The 19661-nt window shown below is 47.2% G+C and overlaps 3 protein-coding genes across 3 annotated transcripts; 1 reads left to right on the top strand and 2 right to left on the bottom strand.

Annotated features, from left to right (window-relative positions):
• Positions 1–168: 168 nt before the first annotated feature.
• LOC118510674 lies at positions 169–16671 on the bottom strand. Its single transcript, XM_036052835.1, has 9 exons — positions 16412–16671; positions 6659–6819; positions 6362–6556; positions 4169–4395; positions 3854–4008; positions 3289–3677; positions 2567–3169; positions 2326–2499; positions 169–1658 (listed from the first exon to the last, which is right to left on the bottom strand). The coding sequence occupies exons 2-9, from the start codon at positions 6810–6812 to the stop codon at positions 1486–1488; spliced, it is 2070 nt and encodes a 689-aa protein (XP_035908728.1). The 5' UTR covers positions 6813–6819; positions 16412–16671; the 3' UTR covers positions 169–1485.
• LOC118510042 (uncharacterized protein K02A2.6-like) lies at positions 10004–17472 on the top strand. The gene is made up of 3 exons (XM_036051430.1): positions 10004–10682; positions 10746–13633; positions 17448–17472. The coding sequence occupies exons 1-3, from the start codon at positions 10419–10421 to the stop codon at positions 17470–17472; spliced, it is 3177 nt and encodes a 1058-aa protein (XP_035907323.1). The 5' UTR covers positions 10004–10418.
• A 324-nt stretch (positions 17473–17796) lies between these two features.
• LOC118510678 lies at positions 17797–19591 on the bottom strand. The gene is made up of 5 exons (XM_036052841.1): positions 19445–19591; positions 18915–19089; positions 18479–18835; positions 18315–18401; positions 17797–18241 (listed from the first exon to the last, which is right to left on the bottom strand). The coding sequence occupies exons 2-5, from the start codon at positions 19086–19088 to the stop codon at positions 17864–17866; spliced, it is 996 nt and encodes a 331-aa protein (XP_035908734.1). The 5' UTR covers position 19089; positions 19445–19591; the 3' UTR covers positions 17797–17863.
• Positions 19592–19661: the final 70 nt, after the last annotated feature.

The following is a 19661-nucleotide window of genomic DNA, read 5'->3' as shown; positions in this document are numbered from 1 at the left end:
CTGTCAAACTTCGTGGACTGATGACACTTCGGCAATCTTCGGGCTGGTATAAAGACGATCTGTCATTATGCCAGTTAAAAATATCATGAAAATAACCGTTAAGAATAACGAAATCAATAGAAAACCGTTTTCATTCCTCTTTTCGACTAAAAACATTTAATTTTCTCATTTTTTAAGTATTTTGGAGCATAAGGAACACTTTATTAGAAATTATCTTTCCATACAGAATAGAGCAACACCAATGGGGAGAATGGGTTTTTATCCTTATTTTACAATTGAATATACAGATTGTTCCGAACCATTGCATTAAAAAAGAAATGGAATTCACGCCAATTCCTAAACAGACAATAACGATTGATAAGATGTCGATTGCAAGAATTATTGCCCCCACAGTGAGAAAGGAAAACAAACGGTTCGGTTTTATATATTTAAAATCTTCGTCCACGCGTATCCTATTGCTATCTAACGAGCTTGCTTGTTTTCGCTCCCCTGCCGCCAAAAAGGGTGTCTCTACTAACAAACGCTATATGCGCGATTCTTTTAGTCCATCAAAAAGTTTAGTTAACTTTGTCCAACAACTACCAGCACCAACCAAGCTAAGGTTTCGCAAAAAATATATATCACCACGTGTCTCCCTTTTCCTTTCCGTAGCTTTATCTTAACATCTTCAGCGCGCTACTTGCAACACATGCCGCAAAACGATCGTCTAACGAAAAAACCTATCTATGACGGGGGGGTAATCGTTGAAGGCCGCACAAGATTAGGCTTTCGAAATGGTTTGTTGGAAAACGGAAACGGACCCCCCCCCCACCCCCGGAAAAAAAATACATTTCAAACACGCACGTTTGCTTTAACATGGAGCATAGAACCCATTCGATGTACCTTTCTCGTTACACTGTTTATCCGCGTTCCGAAGGGTTTTTGGTATGATTAATTGACGCATTTCGTCGAGCGCACTACAGGCCACACAACCGCTTGCCACGCGTTTAAATACATTGCAAAGAGAAAAAAGATCTAAACTACCATCTGTCTAAATGCTGTTTTTGTTTGTTTGTTTGCTAAATGGCCTTACTTAACAATCGTAGGCTTTGATTTTCCTTTGGTTTTGTCTTATCACATTAACATACACGTTGTGTGCCTGTTTTGTATTTTTTTGCCAACCGCGGCACAGGCGACGGCAAAGGCCCGGGGATGGATGGATGGATGGTTGGACAGACGCACATCACACATACATACACATACACAGTCCCAGTGAGAGTAAGGTACGAGCAAAACATACACACACACACACACACAAACACTAGAGAACCACAACCCACATGCGCCACCAACAGTTCCACTGCATTGCTTGCCTTTCTCACATTGCAGCACGGAGTTCTACACGAGCACACCACAGCTTGCAGTGCGTCCGTCGATCCATCAGTCGGTCCACTCTTCGACCGTGTCCTCGTCCTCGAACAGCTCACTGTCGGTCGAGTCCGAGTGTCAGCTGTGGCCGGCAATGCGTGCCTGTATGATGGCTCCCTTCGGCGGGCGTGGAACGCGAATCGTGGTCGTCTTCGTGGTGGACACGCTGGTAATGAGCGTCGTTTGGCCGCTGCCGGGTCGATCCAGACACAGGCAGCACCAGGTATCGCATCGGATGAATAGGAAGAGTCCTGTTGGAGAAAGAAAAACGGTCGTGGATGAGATGTGCAAAGCAACTTGGACGTGTCTCGTATTCGTAGAAGTCATAGTGGGCGGGAAGATGTCAGACAGACAGGACTCCCAAATGGAAAACTAACAGCAGCTATTCAGGGCTCTTTGCTGCCCTCCAAGGACCTGTGCCAGTAAGATGGACATCCAGAACTCAGAAGTGTAAACTTTAGGGACCATCTTCTATGAGTGAATCCAAATTCTGGTGACTCTCGCATGTTCGCCAAAAGTGATTTACAGATAGGTGATCGCAAAGTTGAAGTCGTTCTAAGCTTCACCTATCTTGGGTCAACGGTCTGCACCAATCCAGCATAGATGTTGAGATACTGGAATTGCCACACTACATCCCAAGGAGGAAGCTAGGACATAAGGAATGTTTACAGTCTAAAACTCTCATACAATTTTGAGACATGAATTATGTCCAAAACTGACGAATTAAGCTCAATAAGAGCGAATTAGGCTAGAATTGGCTCCTCAGATCATTTAGATCGGTCACGTCAAGTGAATGACACCAGAAGATCAAGCCCGTAAAGTCTATTTCGGTTATCCAGATGAAAAGAGGAATAGACTAGACTTCCAGACTCACACTGAACGGGACGCCCTAATAAGCAAATAATATATCACACTCACCTGCTAGAAACCAGAGCAGCAACGCTGGCCACGACTGAGCAAACGAAGCCGAGAAAAGGATGAACGAAGCGAGCACCGTTACCACGCACGTCATCATGGCTGGCGCTGTCGGTGAGGAACTCGTTTGATGGTACCTCGGAAATAGTAGCAGAATCGTTGCTGGAATGAAAACCACTGCAAGCACGGACACGGTTTGAGTATTCCGCGCCCTAAACTTTCACACACACACTCACACGCTTACCATTCACGCCGGCAATGATCATGATCGTATCCCACAGCATCAATCCGGACGCCGTTATCACGCTGCCCAGCACGATCAGCACGATGAATATGATGGCCAGATACCAGCTGTTCGCTGTCGGCAGCCGTAACGTATCCCCGTCGGATGTGTACCCGGCCGTCGAGACGGTCACCTTCTGCCGGTACTCATCCACAATCGCATCGATATCGGTCGAACTATCCTCACTGTCCATGTTTTCCGGTTTGGCCAGCGCAATACACTCAATGTCGGAGATTTGGTCCGACAGGACCGTTGACTCCACGGTGCTCGGTGGGCTGTGCGGTGGTCCTTTCGGTGAGGATGGTTCACCGAGCAGCAGCCACTCGCGCTCATGTTCCTCCCGATTGAACCCGTTCGTGTGGGACATGTGCGCACCCCGACTCCCTGGTAGCATGTGATGGGCTAGAGCGGCTTTGGTGGTGTTGCAAAAGTTGGACGATTTAAAGCACCAAAGACTCGATCGACGTCCGGTCCGAAGACCGTTGCTCGCGTTCGATGCGCCACCGGAAGCAGTGGACGTGGGTTTACCCGTGTTCAACCGACTGTACCCAAGGCTTGACTCATCTGCGAACGATACAAACCGAACGGTACAGCTATTCGATCAGTGTGTCAGTTGCCATTAAACCTCTGAGCCTGAGCGGAAAACGAACATTAGTGGGAACCGTACCCTTACAGCTACTTACTTTGCTGCTCGAGATAATGGGGCCGGAAGGGTAGGTACAGGAAGTGGAAAGATCTCAGCAACGTGGCCAGCACATTGCTGGCCGCCAGGATGTACGTGAGATTCTCGAGCGGACAGGCGAACGCGAGCATAGCGCACAAACTGCCGCCGGTAAAGATTGTCAGCGTCGGGCTACCGCTGTCCCGATTTTCGTACCCGATCTGTTTCGCCAGGATGCGCCAGTCCGAGGTCGTTAGCTGCACGATTTGGGTGTACATCTCGGGGAACAGTTCGAGCAGGGCGCCGGAACAGGTGAGCACGAGCAGACAGGCGACGGCCGGGATTAGCTTGTGAAAGTCCTTCAGCTCCAGGATGGAAAGGATGGGGACGGCTTCGTAGTCGTGGCTGGAACTGGGTGGCAGCAGTCGAAGCGGAAGACAAGATGGAGAGAGAGAGAACGTTTCCGGTTAATTGAAATCAAACGACACGAGCTTGTCTCAATTTGCTGCGTCACAAAATTTATCACCCGTAACACCGGTGAGGATACGGCACGAGGTTCGGGGGGAGGGCAACAAATCGGAACTAACCTGAATTTTATCAGCATCGTTAAGCACGCACCGACTAGTTCGCTCGATAGTAACACTAGCAGGATAACGACCAATCCCAGGAGACGTTTGATGTAATTACCGTTTAGTAAATCGTTCGAGTAAGTGAACGTTGACAGTGCCGTCCCGGAAAGGAGCTGTTGATAGTAGGTCCAAAAAAGGGAGGAACAAAATACAACGAAAACTTCATTAGCTAGCCATTCTTTCCTCCATCACGATAAGAGGACGCTCAGGGTGACAAACCCTGACCCATCGACCCAGCTCGAGCTTTAAACGTTCGCTTTAATTCTCACTTACCCCAACGACACCCTTCGGAAGGATCGGCTCGGTACGGAACAGGGCCGGATTGCCGCGCAACCCCGTCATGATGACAATCAGTGTGCCGACGAGCAGGACGCCCGCCATCATCAGGCAGCCGAAGATTCGGGTATTCTCCAACCCCAGCATAAACATCCCGGTTACGATGAAGATGACTACCACACCGATTACGTCCGGCCAGGGTTCGTTGGCGGGTGAGTTACGGCCTTGAGTTGAGGATAAGAAGGGTAAGGATAAGAAGCGGTACGAGACGAAATTAACATCTTGCTTCCGAGCGTGTGCAGTTTGTAATGAAAATATCCCTAGCGAGTGATTAAAAATTCTCACACGCATAAAGGAAACTGTAACAGACTCCTTTTTTCCATGCTAAAATATCATGTTTACAACAAACAGAAGTTAATTAAATATCAGCACCCTTTACAGTATCTATTTGGGTGAGATTTAGCAGTGCATAGCGCCTAAAGGTATGCAAATCTAGGAACAGAAGCATAGTACATGATAGCGCCTAAAGGTATGCAAACGGAGCTACAAATACTAGAAATTGAGTTTCTTTTGAATTCTTCTTCTTTTTCTTTGACACTACAGCCTCAAGAGGTCTCGGCCTGCCGATTCTGGCTTTCTGTGACTTAGTGTTACCCGTAGTAAAGTAGTCAACCCTACGTACGGGGAGGCGGTTTGGATGGGATTTGAAGCCCGGTCCTGCCGTGTGAAGACCGGCGCCACTGTCGCCTCGGCCACAGGGCCGCCTCTTTTGAATTCAAACAGTTAAAAAAATTGTCCATTAGAAACAGAAATTAATTGATCGCCAGCACCCCTTAAGTTTCTTTAAATTCGAATGAATAAACATTATATTTTTGAGTCCAAATGAAGTAACAAAGGTTAGGATTTGTGTTTCTTTTGAATTAAAATAGGCAAACGGTTGTTCATAAAAACTTATTTACGTCTACAAAAAACAAAGGTTGATTTAATACCAGCTCACTTTTAGGTATCTTCTAGCGCAACATTCAGAAGCTCATAGCGCCTGAAGGTAAGCAATCGATTTGTTTCATCTTTCAAATTAAAATAGTTAGAAAAATAATTGACTTTTACAACAAACAATAGCTAATTGAACACCTGCACCCTCTTAAGTAACTCCTTGGGCGACATTAAGCAAAGCATAGCGCCTAAAGGTATGCAAATCGAGTGATAAAAGCTTGTTCGTTTGATTTTAAATTGTTAAAAAACATTTTCTACTTCTAAACAGCATATCCCCCGTTTCTTTGTGTCCTTTCGAAGAAATTGCTAATTAATTGCTCGTGGAAAAGCTTCATCAAGCTTTCCTCTAATGATTGTCGCAGTGCGCGATAAAAAAAAGAAACCGAGATTACTCGCCCTCTCACACACAGAGAATTAATTGCCTCAATCAGTTTCAATGCTGTGTGTTGTTTATGTTGTATTTGTTTTCTGCCGCTTAACGTTCATCCTTTTCCATTAGGGGTGTAATTTTGTGTAAAAGAGATTAACCCCGTAATCATCTGATGATGTTACAAATCTCTTGAGAAAATGCCACACCAGGCAGGGCCCCGTTGGACCTGAGGAGCTGGCGTTGCTATGGCAAACGCTCGGAGCGCTTTGTAGCGCGTCTTGTAAACAAAGCATCCCCCAAGAGACAGGATGTTTGCTTTGTTTTGCTTTCGAAAGCTATTAACAGGGCAATTTCTGTCATGCAGAAGTCAACCACCGCCTGAAGGTATGCAACACTGAGAACCAATTGGATGAGAGCTTGTTTTTCCGGGTTTTAATCACACGTGAACCACTTCGAAATGCTCTGTTGCTTTAAGTAGGCGCTCTCAGCGGCAAGTTGGTTTAAAAGTTTGTTCACTCCGCATGTTATGAAATCACAAAATAATTTTCCGCTGTTCATCTCGAGCTCTCAGGGTTGGTGGGTAAAATCTGAGCAACGTGGAAAGTGAAATATTTATCTTCCTCTCCTCTTGTGCAAAATTTCATTATAACGCAATCATTGTTAAACCGGCATTAAACCGTTTACCGCACACATCTTCCAGACACACGCTGTTCTCGGCAATTTATCATGCTCCGAAGCGCTGGGACGACTCGATTTCTCACGCCCAGGAGATATGGTTTTGACACGGACATACTTATAAGGACACACAGACACAAGGACACACTTACCTAAAATATACATCCGCGCCAGCCCGCCGGTCATGGCGTCGAGGCACGAGCTTAGCGTTCGCACCAGCACGGCACAGGCCGAGAACAGGGCCAATATGTCCATCCACTTGGCGAGAAACAGACAGAAGAAGTCGACCCGGTGCGTGGTGCGAATGTAGGAGATCTGTAGCGATTTGATGCCCGATTTGCACGTTCCTGGGGGCGGGCGAAGAGAAATGTATACAGTGGAGGTAAATGCCGTGTGTGTTTGCCCAAGCAGCGTGTGAGTGAGTGAGTAAGTGATCCTTCACTACTTACCAGCGAATGCGGCATACAGGGCTGCCAGCGCCATCCCTATCATCAGCCCGGGTCCGCCCGCCTCATTGTACGCAATCAGATGCGTTAGGATGAGCGTCCCCACCATCCATCGGCTGCCGGTGCCACTGACGACGCACTCGAAAACATTCGCCATCCAAAAGCTGCCGTTAGAGATTGTGGAAAACGAATCACATCGAGAGGAAAATATGTTTTAAAGCATTTTTCGATCCCACTTCACGGTCCCCTACGGCGCCTTGGCTTTTCTTTGGGGGCTCTTTAAGGGCTTTAAATGGATGTGAAGTGATGGTATGCGGGACGTGAAATGTGCTGACGAGCAGGATCGGTTTACGCGCCAGTAGCACCTATACAGCACGAACCATGTTTTGCATGTTGGCAAAGGTTGTTTGATGTAAACCGAACCTTCGATGGAATGGGTAGGTAGCAGAAAAGGGCAACCATTCCCGGCAACAACCGGGACACGGCCCACCAACCACGGTATCGAATGTCAGAAGACGAATTTGCGTCGTCAGACGTTGTGAGTGGTCTTGGTGGGTAATGAATTCAAAGTACCAACGTGCGATCGGTTCAAGAACCAATGGAACCCTGGCGGCTCAAGTGACGAACCGTAAGGTTTGTTTTGCTTTTTTAATGTGCTTGTTGATTGATTTAAGGTAAACAAAAGTTGATGGCGATGCTGGGGATTAACATTCGCTTTAACCTTTCTAGAGTCGAAGGCGAAGAAATAAGTTTGTCGTTGATAACTTTTTGCAGTTTCTAGTATGAAACAAGAGCATTGGAGGATAGCATAAGCCTTTTTTCTAGAATACATCCTACTGATTGAGCCTGAAGGTATGCAATTTGAGCTATAAATTCTTCTCGTTCAAGATGTTCCCAACAGTTGAAAGAATCCATTGCATTTTTTCTAAATGTCATCAAAATTAGTTGATGGTGAAGTAGATTGAAGTTTAAATTTAATTCTTGGAAACAGTCTTTCGATGGGTCGTGAAACATCACAGCTATACTCCTAAATGTATGCAATGTTTTTTGAATGTTTTCCACTGATCAATTATACTGCTAGCGATCGTACTAATTTGTCCCAAGATATAGAATTAAACTAAATACCGAACTGATTGCACACTTTTAGGAGTAAAAAGCAAATTAAAATTAAGAATATTCGGCTACCCAATGGAATAGCTGAAGCGGGGTTATTGGTACCAAGTTCTGGAGATTACGTATCACAAAGAATAATTTAAGATGTAGAAAACGAAAAAGAAAACCACAACTTATTAGCCTGAAAGTATACCACTCGGGAAGAAATTTCTTCACCTTAAAATTTAGATAAACTGTTAAGACTTTAAATTTGCTGTAGAATCGAATTTCAAATACTATTTTTAAATATTTTAAGTTAAAAAATATTAATTAATATATATTTAAGTTAAAAAATTGAGTTTAAGTCAAATTACGTTTAAGGAGTTGATTGAAGCACTCCAAGCTCGTGGAAATCAGTCTTCTCATCGATGGATGGCGCTGTTTCATATGAAGACGCCTACATGTATGCAATCTTATTTTTAACTTTAGAAGTAATCATATGAGCAGAGTGGGCTTGGCTCGCCATTTGGCTCGCCTCATACTTGCCGGGCCGGGATTGCATACTACCAGGGGCTATGAGCGCACTTTATTCACAAAGAATGCTATTTTAAATTTAAAAGACACAATTTTTAAACACAGATGTTCTTTTAAATATAAAAACACTTCGTCCACAAAATCGTCCAGTCATGTGCGCTACTGATGTTTTGCCCTTTGCTTCTAAAAACAAAAACCCCTTCCCGCGACGACCCTAAACAAAAAAATCGATCGTTTCTCCTTTACCGTGCAAAACAACAAATCCTTTGGGCCCCAAAGCCCAACCCCCAATAAATCTGCGCCGCTTGCTTTTATTTCACGCAAATGTATCGTATTAAAATTAGAGCTCGTAATTCGTACCCCGAACAGGCAGCACCCAGTAATGCCTTTTTCTTCGCTAATGAGCTCGGGCACGAAACCACCACCAGCGGGGTTTGTGTGTGTGTGTTTGCCGCATGCGAAATGCTTTTGTTGTGTCCTTCGGTGAAGGGAAAATTGTTTGTGAAAAACCATTCGTCACCGGGACCTGCCTCGGACGGGGCCAAAAAGTTGCGCTCCTCGCACAAGCATGCTGCTGGAGTTGCTTCGGTAGTGACTTTCCGTTTCCGTTGGCCAGCACTCGATATTTTTACCGAATCCCGTGGCTCGTCAACAGCATTGACAACATAATTAGAAATGTTTCTTTTACGAAGGTGGTACGGTGCACAACAAGTGAAGGTTGTGCACAGGTTGCTTGCAACAAATTCGGCAACAGTTTGGCCTCGCTTTTGGGTGGTACGAGTTTTGATGGTTCAATGACAGGCAACGGTTGTAATGCGCCCCGGTAACAGCATACATCGGACGGAAAGGATACAAAAACGACTGAAGGCCTGCTCACGTTGTGGGAAAGGATCTGTAACAAGTTGCTTCTGCAGGTGGCGATTGACTTATGCTTTCGTGTGCCACATGGGGCTATTGTGAGAAAAGCGAATTATGATAAATAACTACAAGGCCGGTACAGAGCATCTGGAGACGTAAAATGAATAATGGTGGTCCTCCGGCTTTTTTTTTCTCACACTGTCGCTTTTTTGTGACATTTTACTACCTCAAATCATGCTTAGTCATCGGTAAAGGCAAACTATATAATTCGTTCCGATGAACAAATTGCCCTAAAAGTATGCAAACCGTACAAAAAAAAGACACTTCCCAAGCTACCATAAACGTTTTGTTATCGGTACGCACGCCTGAAGGTATGCAATGTATTTTGCCAATCGTCCACTCGACCCGGCAAAGATTCTCTCCCGAGTCATTGACTGACCCGTTAGCAAAACGAAACAAAAAGCACCTTTAAACGATGTCTACCCTTCTTTGCCCGCTTAAAAAAAGGGTCATAAAAATACTGTGCGATAGCATACTTGCAGGCGTTTGGCCACTGCACAGTGCTATCAAGTGCGTCCTTTTTTAACTGTTCGTATATCATCGTTATCTTGGACGATCTTCTGGGGTAGCATTCTTTGTCACAAGACGCAAGAAGCAAAAGAAAGGATGTCTTTCGCTCAGGCTTCTGTACGATGCTATCAACGAGGAGAAGCAATAATAGACGGAAAAGTGAGAAGTAACTTCCCATTTTAGTGTAAGAGGAATAATGGAATGATCCCCGAGACAAGTGCCTAAATGTATGCAAACTGCACGACAGAAAATAAATCCTTGTAAGGATATTTGATAGACTAAACGGAACTTCCATTAGCTGGCTGTTGAGTGTATACTCGACCAAGCAGCGGAGGCCCGGACCGTAACGCCGTTACTCGGTCCTGTCAACGGATGACAGCGATCGACGTGCCATGCGGTTCATCCTTCGTGTTCGGGCTTCGGGACCGATCGGCCTCTTTCTTGATCCAGCCGCTGCCGAGACAGGACGCGTTAGACGAGCGAAGTTTTAGCGTGTGTGTGTGTGTGCGTGTGTAATAAGTGTAATAAGTGTAATGTAATAAATAAGTTTTAATTTGTTGTAAACCGCAATCGTCCGCGTACCGGCATCATTGTCTCCCCCGATATCACCAACATAAAAGTGGCGACGAGGAAATTTGGTAAAAAAAAGTGATACACACGCAGAGCAACAATTCCTTCCTCACGCAAACGCCGTCGTACGGACTCATCGATGGAGGAAGAGCAGCGCCGTCTCTCGCAGCAGTTCGAAACCCCGGGTACTGCGTTACTACAACCCGGATACGGCCAACCGCTCCCGTCAAACGCTCCAGCGGTCGAGCAGCAGGGATCTCAAGCGTCCTCGGTACATTTTTCGCCATCGCTATCATCAGCGCCCACAAGCCTTCATCCGCCATCGCTCGCTCCAGCCGCTTCGATGCAGCACCCGCCATCGCTACCAGGCGTGTCACAAAACGGTGAGCCAACAATGTATCAAATAATGCAGCACCCGCCATCGCTACCAGGCGTGTCACAAAACGGTGAGCCAACAATGTATCAAATAATGCAGCTTCTACGCCAATTAATGACAAAAATTGAGCAACAGCCGCCAGCATCACTGCCCACAAACGCATCGCAGCTACCAGTAGTGCATCCGCCAAGTGCATCACAGCAGCAACCACTAGTATCGGAAATCGCGTCGCAACCGCAGCAGCAGCATCGGTCAGCTCCAGCCAATCCGGAGCAAATCCTGGACTCGCTGGCGAGAAACATCACCGAATTCCGCTTCGAGGCTGAAGCCGGTCTAACGTTCGAGGCGTGGTACTCGCGCTACGAGGATCTGTTCGTCAGTGATGCAGCCAGGATTGACGATGCGGCCAAGGTACGAATGCTTATGCGGAAGCTAGGATCAATGGAGCATGAGAGGTACGTGAATTACATTTTACCCCGTAATCCCCGCGATTTAACATTTGAGGCTACCGTGGAAAAATTGAAGGCCATTTTCGGCAAGGCAGAATCCCTTTTAACTAAACGCTACAAATGCATGCAAATCGTCAAAACGAAAGCTGAGGATTTTTTGGCCTACGCATGTCGAGTCAATCGGGCATGTGTTGATTTTGAGCTGAACCGCATGGGTGAAGAACAGCTCAAGTGTCTGATTTTTGTATGTGGGCTGAAAGAAGACACGGATAGAGATTTTCGGGTAAAGCTGCTCTCGCGTATCGAGGAACATGCTGAAATCACCCTCGAGCAATTATCGGCGGAGTGTAGTCGTCTGGTGGCATTAAAGAAGCAAAATGCGATGATCATTGGAGAAAAAGAGGAGCGAGTGTTGGCAATTCAAAATGGCGCGCGCCGTAGCCATCATGGGTTTCGCGGCAAAGGATTGCGCTCGCGTCCCATACATCGTGATGACCGGTCGGGAAAACCAAGTAACCCTTGTTGGTTCTGTGGAGCTTTGCATTGGGTGAAGGATTGTCCGCATACTAACCATAAGTGTCGTGAATGCGGTGAAGTTGGTCATCTGGAGGAACGCTGCCGCAAGCAGAAGCATCGCGCTGGCCGAAAGTTTTATCGCCCAACGCGATTTGCTAAAACCGTCACGGTGTGCAGCGTACGGGCTAGTCGCAAGTTTGTGGAAGTTTCCATCAATGGAGTTGGCATCCGGTTGCAGCTAGATACGGGTTCAGATATATCGGTCATAGGTCGTTCAGCGTGGGAGAAAGTAGGGAAGCCGTCATTGGTGCAGCCTACCGTTTGCGCAAAGACTGCCTCTAATGAGAGGCTGGAGCTACTTGGCGAGTTTAGAGCAGAGGTTGCCATTTGTAATGCTACCAAGCCGGCGATCATCCGTGTGGCTCAAGTCGATTTATTGTTACTGGGAGCAGACTTGATTGACCTTTTTGCTCTTAGCTCCGTTCCAATGGATGTGTTTTGCGCCAAAGTTTCGACGACCGCACAGATTCCCAAGGAATTGCAGAGCCGTTTTCCGGAAGTTTTTCGTGGCACAGGGCTTTGCACGAAAGCGCAGATCAAGCTGCAGCTTAAGGATAATTGCCGTCCGGTGTTCCGCCCGAAGCGACCGGTTGCATACGCAATGCAGGCTACAGTAGAGGAAGAGCTCGATCGCCTGGTCCAGATGAATGTGATCACACCTGTTGATTACTCGGAATGGGCGACACCAATAGTCGTCGTACGCAAAAGCAGTGGAGCTATTCGAATCTGCGGCGATTATTCGACGGGGTTGAACGATGCGTTGCGTCCGCATGAATATCCGTTACCGCTCCCCGATGATATTTTTGCAAGATTGGCCCATTGCAAATTTTTTAGCAAAGTGGATTTGTCAGACGCATTTTTGCAAGTTGAGATTGAAGAGCGTTACAGGCCCCTTTTAACGATCAACACGCATCGAGGTCTTTACCTTTACAATCGTCTGCCTCCTGGATTAAAGGTTGCGTCAGCCGCGTTCCAGCAGATAATGGATGCGATGCTCGCCGGATTGTGTTACACTTCTGGCTATCTGGACGACGTTGTTGTCGGGGGAAGAACTGAAGAAGAGCACGATGAAAATCTCAACAAGGTGCTTCAGCGTATTAAAGAATTTGGGTTTACTATCAAAGCTGAGAAGTGTGCTTTTAAGACGCATCAGATAGAGTACCTCGGGCACATAATTGATCGTACTGGCCTTAGACCAAATCCAAAGAAAATTGATGCTATTGTAAACCTACCAGCTCCATCAAATGTGAATGAAGTCCGCTCGTTTTTGGGTGCCATTAATTACTACGGAAAATTTGTGCCTAACATGCGGAATTTGAGATACCCCCTGGATAACTTGTTGAAAGATGGCAATCAGTTTGTATGGACGAAGCAGTGCGGAGAGGCCTTCAGAAAGTTCAAGGAAATATTAAAGTCTGATCTGCTTCTGACACATTATGACCCTACGGCTGAAATCATAGTAGCCGCAGACGCCTCATCGGTTGGGCTCGGAGCCACCATTAGCCACAAGTTTCCGGATGGATCAATAAAGGTGGTGCAGCACGCGTCACGGGCTCTAACGAAAGCAGAAGAGGGGTACAGCCAGATTGACCGCGAAGGACTGGCTATCATCTTTGCAGTAACCCGATTCCACAAGATGCTTTATGGCAGGCATTTCCGCCTCCAAACCGACCACAAGCCATTGCTGCGCATCTTTGGATCAAAAAAGGGAATTCCTGTGTATACTGCCAACCGGCTGCAGCGGTTCGCTCTAGCGCTGCAGCTATACGACTTCGAAATCGAGTACATACCCACGGATAAATTCGGCAATGCAGACCTGCTGTCGCGGCTCATCAGCAAGCACGCGAAACCGGAGCAGGAGTACATGATCGCGAAGAAGTTGCAGCAGCTACGAAAAAGGACCCTCTACTGCGCGAAGTGTACCGCTACGTCCAATCGGGTTGGCCAGGCAAGGTCAGTTATGGTGCGGAATTGGCCCAATTCCACAACAGAAGGGAAGCACTGACGACCGTTGGCGACTGTATCCTCTTCGGAGAGAGGATTGTGATTCCCGCAGCTTTGCAGCAGAGATGCCTTAGACAGCTTCATCAAGGGCATCCGGGCATCCAGCGAATGAAGGCGATTGCACGCAGTTTCGTGTATTGGCCATCATTGGACAGCGACATCGCCGATCGAGTTGCTTCATGCGAAGCATGCCAGGCTGCGGCGAAATCACCACCATCCCAGATACCATCATGTTGGCCGAAGCCACCTGGGCCTTGGCACCGCGTACACATCGATTACGCTGGACCTGTGGAGGGAGCCTATTTCCTGATTGCGGTAGATGCCTACTCCAAGTGGCCGGAAATCATTAAAACTTCCAACGGCCAGGCAGAGCGATTTGTGGATACCTTCAAGCGATCACTGAAGAAAATACGGGCGAGGAACGTGTCCCTTGAAGAGGCCCTGGACTTGTTTCTTCTCACGTATCGCTCAACACCAAATCCTGCTTTGGACCAGCGCACACCAGCCGAAGTGATGTTTGGAAGAACGACCAGGACAATTCATCATCTATTGCGCCCTCCTGCAGCATCGGAGTCTACAGCGAAGGATGACTTTCGTGAATACCAGCCTGGTGATTTAGTGTATGCCAAGGTGTATCGGGCAAACTCTTGGAATTGGATAGCAGGGAGGATTGCTCGCAGAATTGGCAACGTCATGTACGAGGTTGTGTCGCACGACCAGAGAAGACTTCGGCGTCATGTGAATCAGCTCCGCCGCCGTGTCGCTAGCTCATCAGAACGGAACGAGATGGATCAGCACCAATTTCCCCTTAGTTTACTTTTAGATGAGATGAGTTTGACGTCTCGTCAGCAGTCGCCGTCCGCTTCGCTGCCAACGGAGCCAGCCTCATCTTCAGCAGCACCGGCGCTGACAGGGGTTCAGCGAGCACCGGCATCATCGCCAGCATCATCCGTGCAACCGGAGGTACAACGAGCGGCTTCGTCTAGTGGCAGCAGCAACACCCAGCAGACACAGCTACCACGACGATCTTCTAGGACTAGAAGACTGCCTCGTAGGTTCAGCGCGTATCGGCTGAATTAAAAGGGGGAGGTGTTGAGTGTATACTCGACCAAGCAGCGGAGGCCCGGACCGTAACGCCGTTACTCGGTCCTGTCAACGGATGACAGCGATCGACGTGCCATGCGGTTCATCCTTCGTGTTCGGGCTTCGGGACCGATCGGCCTCTTTCTTGATCCAGCCGCTGCCGAGACAGGACGCGTTAGACGAGCGAAGTTTTAGCGTGTGTGTGTGTGTGCGTGTGTAATAAGTGTAATAAGTGTAATGTAATAAATAAGTTTTAATTTGTTGTAAACCGCAATCGTCCGCGTACCGGCATCATTGTCTCCCCCGATATCACCAACATAAAACTGGCTAAGCTTCATTGTGAGTTTTCAGTCAAAAAGTCCTTCGTAAAGTGCTGTTAGAACTTAAATTACACAAACAACCTATCAACAGCCCGACTACTACTAAAACATCTTTCCAAAGTACTTAACATAAACTTCCCCAAGACACCAAACCTCTTCCGAGAAGCAAGTTCCGTGGCAGCGAACAGAGCAGTCCTGAAGCGTGACACAAGCACCTCCTTCTGCTCCTCTTCCATGCCCATCCGTAAGTGTAAGCTCCGATCACGTAACTCTTCAGCCACCCTGGGGCCAGGGAGAGCCCGGAGAAAGCTTTAACCGAAGACTATCCGCCAGTTCCCCGCGTGTTTAGTATAGGGAAGGGAAAGAAAATAGCAAAAGCAACAGCAACAAAAAAAAAACACAACATTGCCTTCTTCAACCCTGACTCTTCCACGGTTCTCTCCCTCGGTCCCGTCCGGAGTGACCGTGGCCACATACGCCGAAAATCGATCGATAAAGATTATAGTAGTTTGCCGTGCGGCAGCTTAGCCATTTTCCTGTACACGTGTGTGTGTCTGTGTGAGTGAAACAACATATTTCGCATTAAGAAAATAAGTTCCATTGTTTCCAGTATTTCGGCACTTTTGGCCTTGTTTTGTTGTGATGGTTACCTACGATAAGAGCTTTGATAATGGCTTATTCAGGTGCTGTAAAGCTTTCGTACGGAAATCGCTTCACACTCGCAACTGTCGTCTTTACCAAACAATTGCACCAAAATCAACCATCAACAATTAATCAATCCGCGTGATTGTTCATCCTCGACCATGTTCCACTCTATTGATCGCCCCGGGTTGCCCCGGACTTATCATCGCCAATGTTAATCTCTAGTGCAAACTGAACGATATCGTGCCACAAGCCACACCACGATACGGTACGGTTTGCTGATTGCTGACCGCCTTTTCCCACCCCGAAACGGGTTCGAAACGTGGGGTCCGGACCGTCTACGGTCGGCAAATGGTGGGGCAAAAGCTGACGACGACACGGTAAAAATCACGTACCAATCACGGCCCGATTGATGGGATTTTGTTGTTGTCGTTGCTCTGTCCGTCCGCTTCGCAGGTTCTCTTCCGCCGTGGAAGCGGCGCAGTGTGGCCTAATTGTCGCTCGAACACGTCTCGGGGGCGGGGGAAACGATCAAACACTTCTTGAGGACATATATATATATCGGCCAAAGGTGATGGACAATCAATAGCGCTACTCGAGGCCTTCCCCGTGGGGTATGGGGTTCGGAACGGAACCACTGACGTTCTTTGTTGTGTCCGCCTGTTGGAAGTGTTTCACTCACCGTGGTTACGTGGATGACGCGAGAGGAAAAACAGCTTCACTCGGGTACACCGGCACAACCGTGAACTTTTGAGACCAGCTTGAGTTCTTTACGGATGAAAAGAACCCGCACCCAGGCGGGGGGGGTGGATGGGTTCTGGTCGTTGTTGCCTAATGCACCACAGCACTAGGTGTGAGGAGGAGAGAAACTCCGCACGGATTTCCCGTACGTGGTGTGGTGGACCGACCACGCTTCGACGCGCTGTCTCGATACGAACTGAAAGGCGTTTTATGTCGGTGGTGGCCGTAGCGACCGCCCCGAGCCGGAGGACATTATCCTTCGTTCGTTTGTTATGAATTCGCCATAGGAGAAACGTACGGTGGACGTTCGGGTGTACGATCGGATGCAGTTGCGCAGTGACCATGTCGGAATCGGATGGCCATACAATCGCTTGTCCCCACGCATGCATGCCTAGTAGTTGACCAAATTTTGAGCTTGCTGAGGAAAAACCGCAGATTGTCGCGTGTACGACGAACAGTGTAATTAATGCCATGTTTGGTAGCGGATCGGTTGCGATACAAATGTGTCGCTTGGGAATTTAATTTACGTTGCGGACATCTGCCGATGCAGTCTGTGCGCCTGGTGGAGAATGGAGAAATATTCTTGCAGTACGTTTTGTGGATGGGAAAGGCGATAAGATAAGCGATGTGGTTTGTTTAGTTTGATTGGAGGTGTTTCGGGTATACGGTGGGTAATGAGCCGCGGAGCAATACGCTCATCGGGACGTTATGTTGGAATAAAAAAGGCGATTGATGTTCAAAGTGCTCGAAGTATTTGATACACATCACCTCATCCTAACCCTACAGTCTCGATACCTTTACTGATCATATGAAGGGTCTAAAAGGACTTCAGAGGGATGGTTGCCCGGTGTCATTCTATAGACATGACAACAATTATGATTTTTCCAGCTGATCGTTCTTTGTCCACTGCAAAAACATGCCTCCTAAACTGTTTTAGAGGATTTTTGGATCTACTACTCCCTTTGCTGTTCGAGTAGATGGATTAAAGACTTCACGGACTGAGCCATTTGATATTATTCTCGTGACATGACCAATCCACATCACACGAGAGCCTGCCAGAGTCTAGTGAGAGATACTCCAGATTGTCCTTCCTTACTTACAGGGATTCTCTCCCATAGTCCACGTCTTACTGGCTTAAGCAAGTAGATAATGCTTTTTAAACGACAAGGCCTCTTGGTAGAAGGGGTCGCTTGTAGGAGGCCATTGGAATTAGGAAAGATTTGGGAAAAGCACTCTTACTTACTTGATAGTGTACAGCTTTCTCACCAGCCAGCTTGTTTTCTCGCACCTGCGGCAAATGGCGACAGACCGGAAAGAGACCGGAAATTAAATTAAGCCAATATATTTTCAGCTTCACGACTTCGTGACACCCCCCACTCCCCCCCTGCCACTACTATTCCTCCTCGAATGTGCCAACTCGTGCTACCAGCATGGAATTTTCGGTTAAGTTGTCCAGCTTGGCATTGAACAGTATGTCCGATATTAGCTTCTGTGCGATCGTCCTTTGCCGTTCGTCTAACGCTTCCATTTCGAGCGCCGTGTAGGTTGCGTATGCGGCCGTTTTTGTAGGAATGTGCGCCATGCTGAAACCACCCGGAAGCTGGTCTTTGCTGACGTTTTGATCATGTCTCGGCTCATCGACACCGGTGCTGCTGGTCGTCGGGGCTGGTAGAATGACTTGCTCTATGACCGTTTCCTCTAGCACCTCCATGATGTCATAATCCTGCTCGTGCTCATTATGTACCAAGCTTCTGGGATCGCGTGGATGTATCTGGCATGGAAGAAATTGTATTTAAAATAGTTTTTTTCTCCCCCGACGACTTTGTCTTTCTGACAATTGTTACCTGTGCTGACTGGTGAGCGCCGCCACCGTCGATGGAACCATGCCCTTGATCAACGTGTTGCTTGGGCTGTGGATTTAAATCTATGATCTGAAAAAAAAAGATAAGATGGGAACAGTTTGTTATTTACGCCCTTAGCATCGAATGGAAGTCGAGCAGTCGAATACCTCTAGCTTGATAGGCTCCGGTAGTTCTGCATTCTGTACGGACTGCAGCTCAATGAGTGCACCACCCTTATACTCATACTCTCCGTCCGATTCATGGACCGAGATTAATTCTTCCACGCCGTGCTGCTCTCCACTCTCGTCGTACATTTTCTCAATGAATTCCTCCTGGCTGTGGTAACCGCTTACGATTTCAACGTCGTCTTCCACGAACACGTCGGAATGTTTGTATCGAAGATGTCTGGCCAAACTGGAGGTTGTGTATTGGTAGGTAATGCTTCTGTCACAGTGCCGGCATCGTGCCTTTTTATCCGGTTCCTTCACGTAATGGCTCCATATGCGTTGGCCCAGCATGTGCGGCTGTTGGCAAACCAGAAACAAAAATCGTGATAGAGATAAAAACCTGTTTTAAGGACAATTCAACTACACAATTGCCTACCCGCGGTGTGACTTGATCCTGTAAGGAAGGATGCTTTCTTCGAATGTGCCGTCTCAAATTGGTGAAGGTTGATTTCTCCAGCGACATCATCTGGCCGCACATTAAACATTTTGCTTTCGCACCCGTGGGTTGCTTTTTGAAGAAGGACCACAAATTCGATCGCTGCGCCGGCATCCTGTAAATAAAAGGACAGTAACATGTAAATCGGAACAAGTGCGGGCCCACTACACAGAGCTGTGTTGACGGATCGGAACAGTCGGTTCTTTCGGTTCCGTAGGTAGGTTCCGCAAACCGTTCGGTCCAACCACCGGCAACACAAAACTTAACATAACCGAAATTGTGTTTCACACAACGTCTGCAATGCAAAGTTATCCCAAAAATTGCAATTAATGTTGCGCAAATATGAGCAAAACCTTGCTGAATACGTATTGTTTATGTTTTCACAGATGCGCTAGAATCGACGCTAACGGAAGACGAAAATTTGATCCTTTATCCTTAAGCAAACTGAAGCCTTATGCTGCAATAGGTACCTTGTATAGTTTAGATTCCTGTTTCTGCAACCAAATTCACTTGAATCTCTTTTTTCAATAACTTTTGGAAGGAAAACGGCTTAAAACGATTCAATTGTTTTGCGCGAATTGGCTGGTTTCTTCTAGTTCTTCTTGAATGTCAAACACTTCTTCGTTTACCTCGTTTGACAGATCGTTTCGCACAAGGTATATACAAACAAGATAGCCTAGAAGGAAA

Source organism: Anopheles stephensi, chromosome 3 (assembly GCF_013141755.1).
Source record: "Anopheles stephensi strain Indian chromosome 3, UCI_ANSTEP_V1.0, whole genome shotgun sequence".
Taxonomy (NCBI): domain Eukaryota; kingdom Metazoa; phylum Arthropoda; class Insecta; order Diptera; family Culicidae; genus Anopheles; species Anopheles stephensi.
Note: the sequence above shows the minus strand (reverse complement) of the source record. Positions and strands in the feature narration are given on the sequence as shown.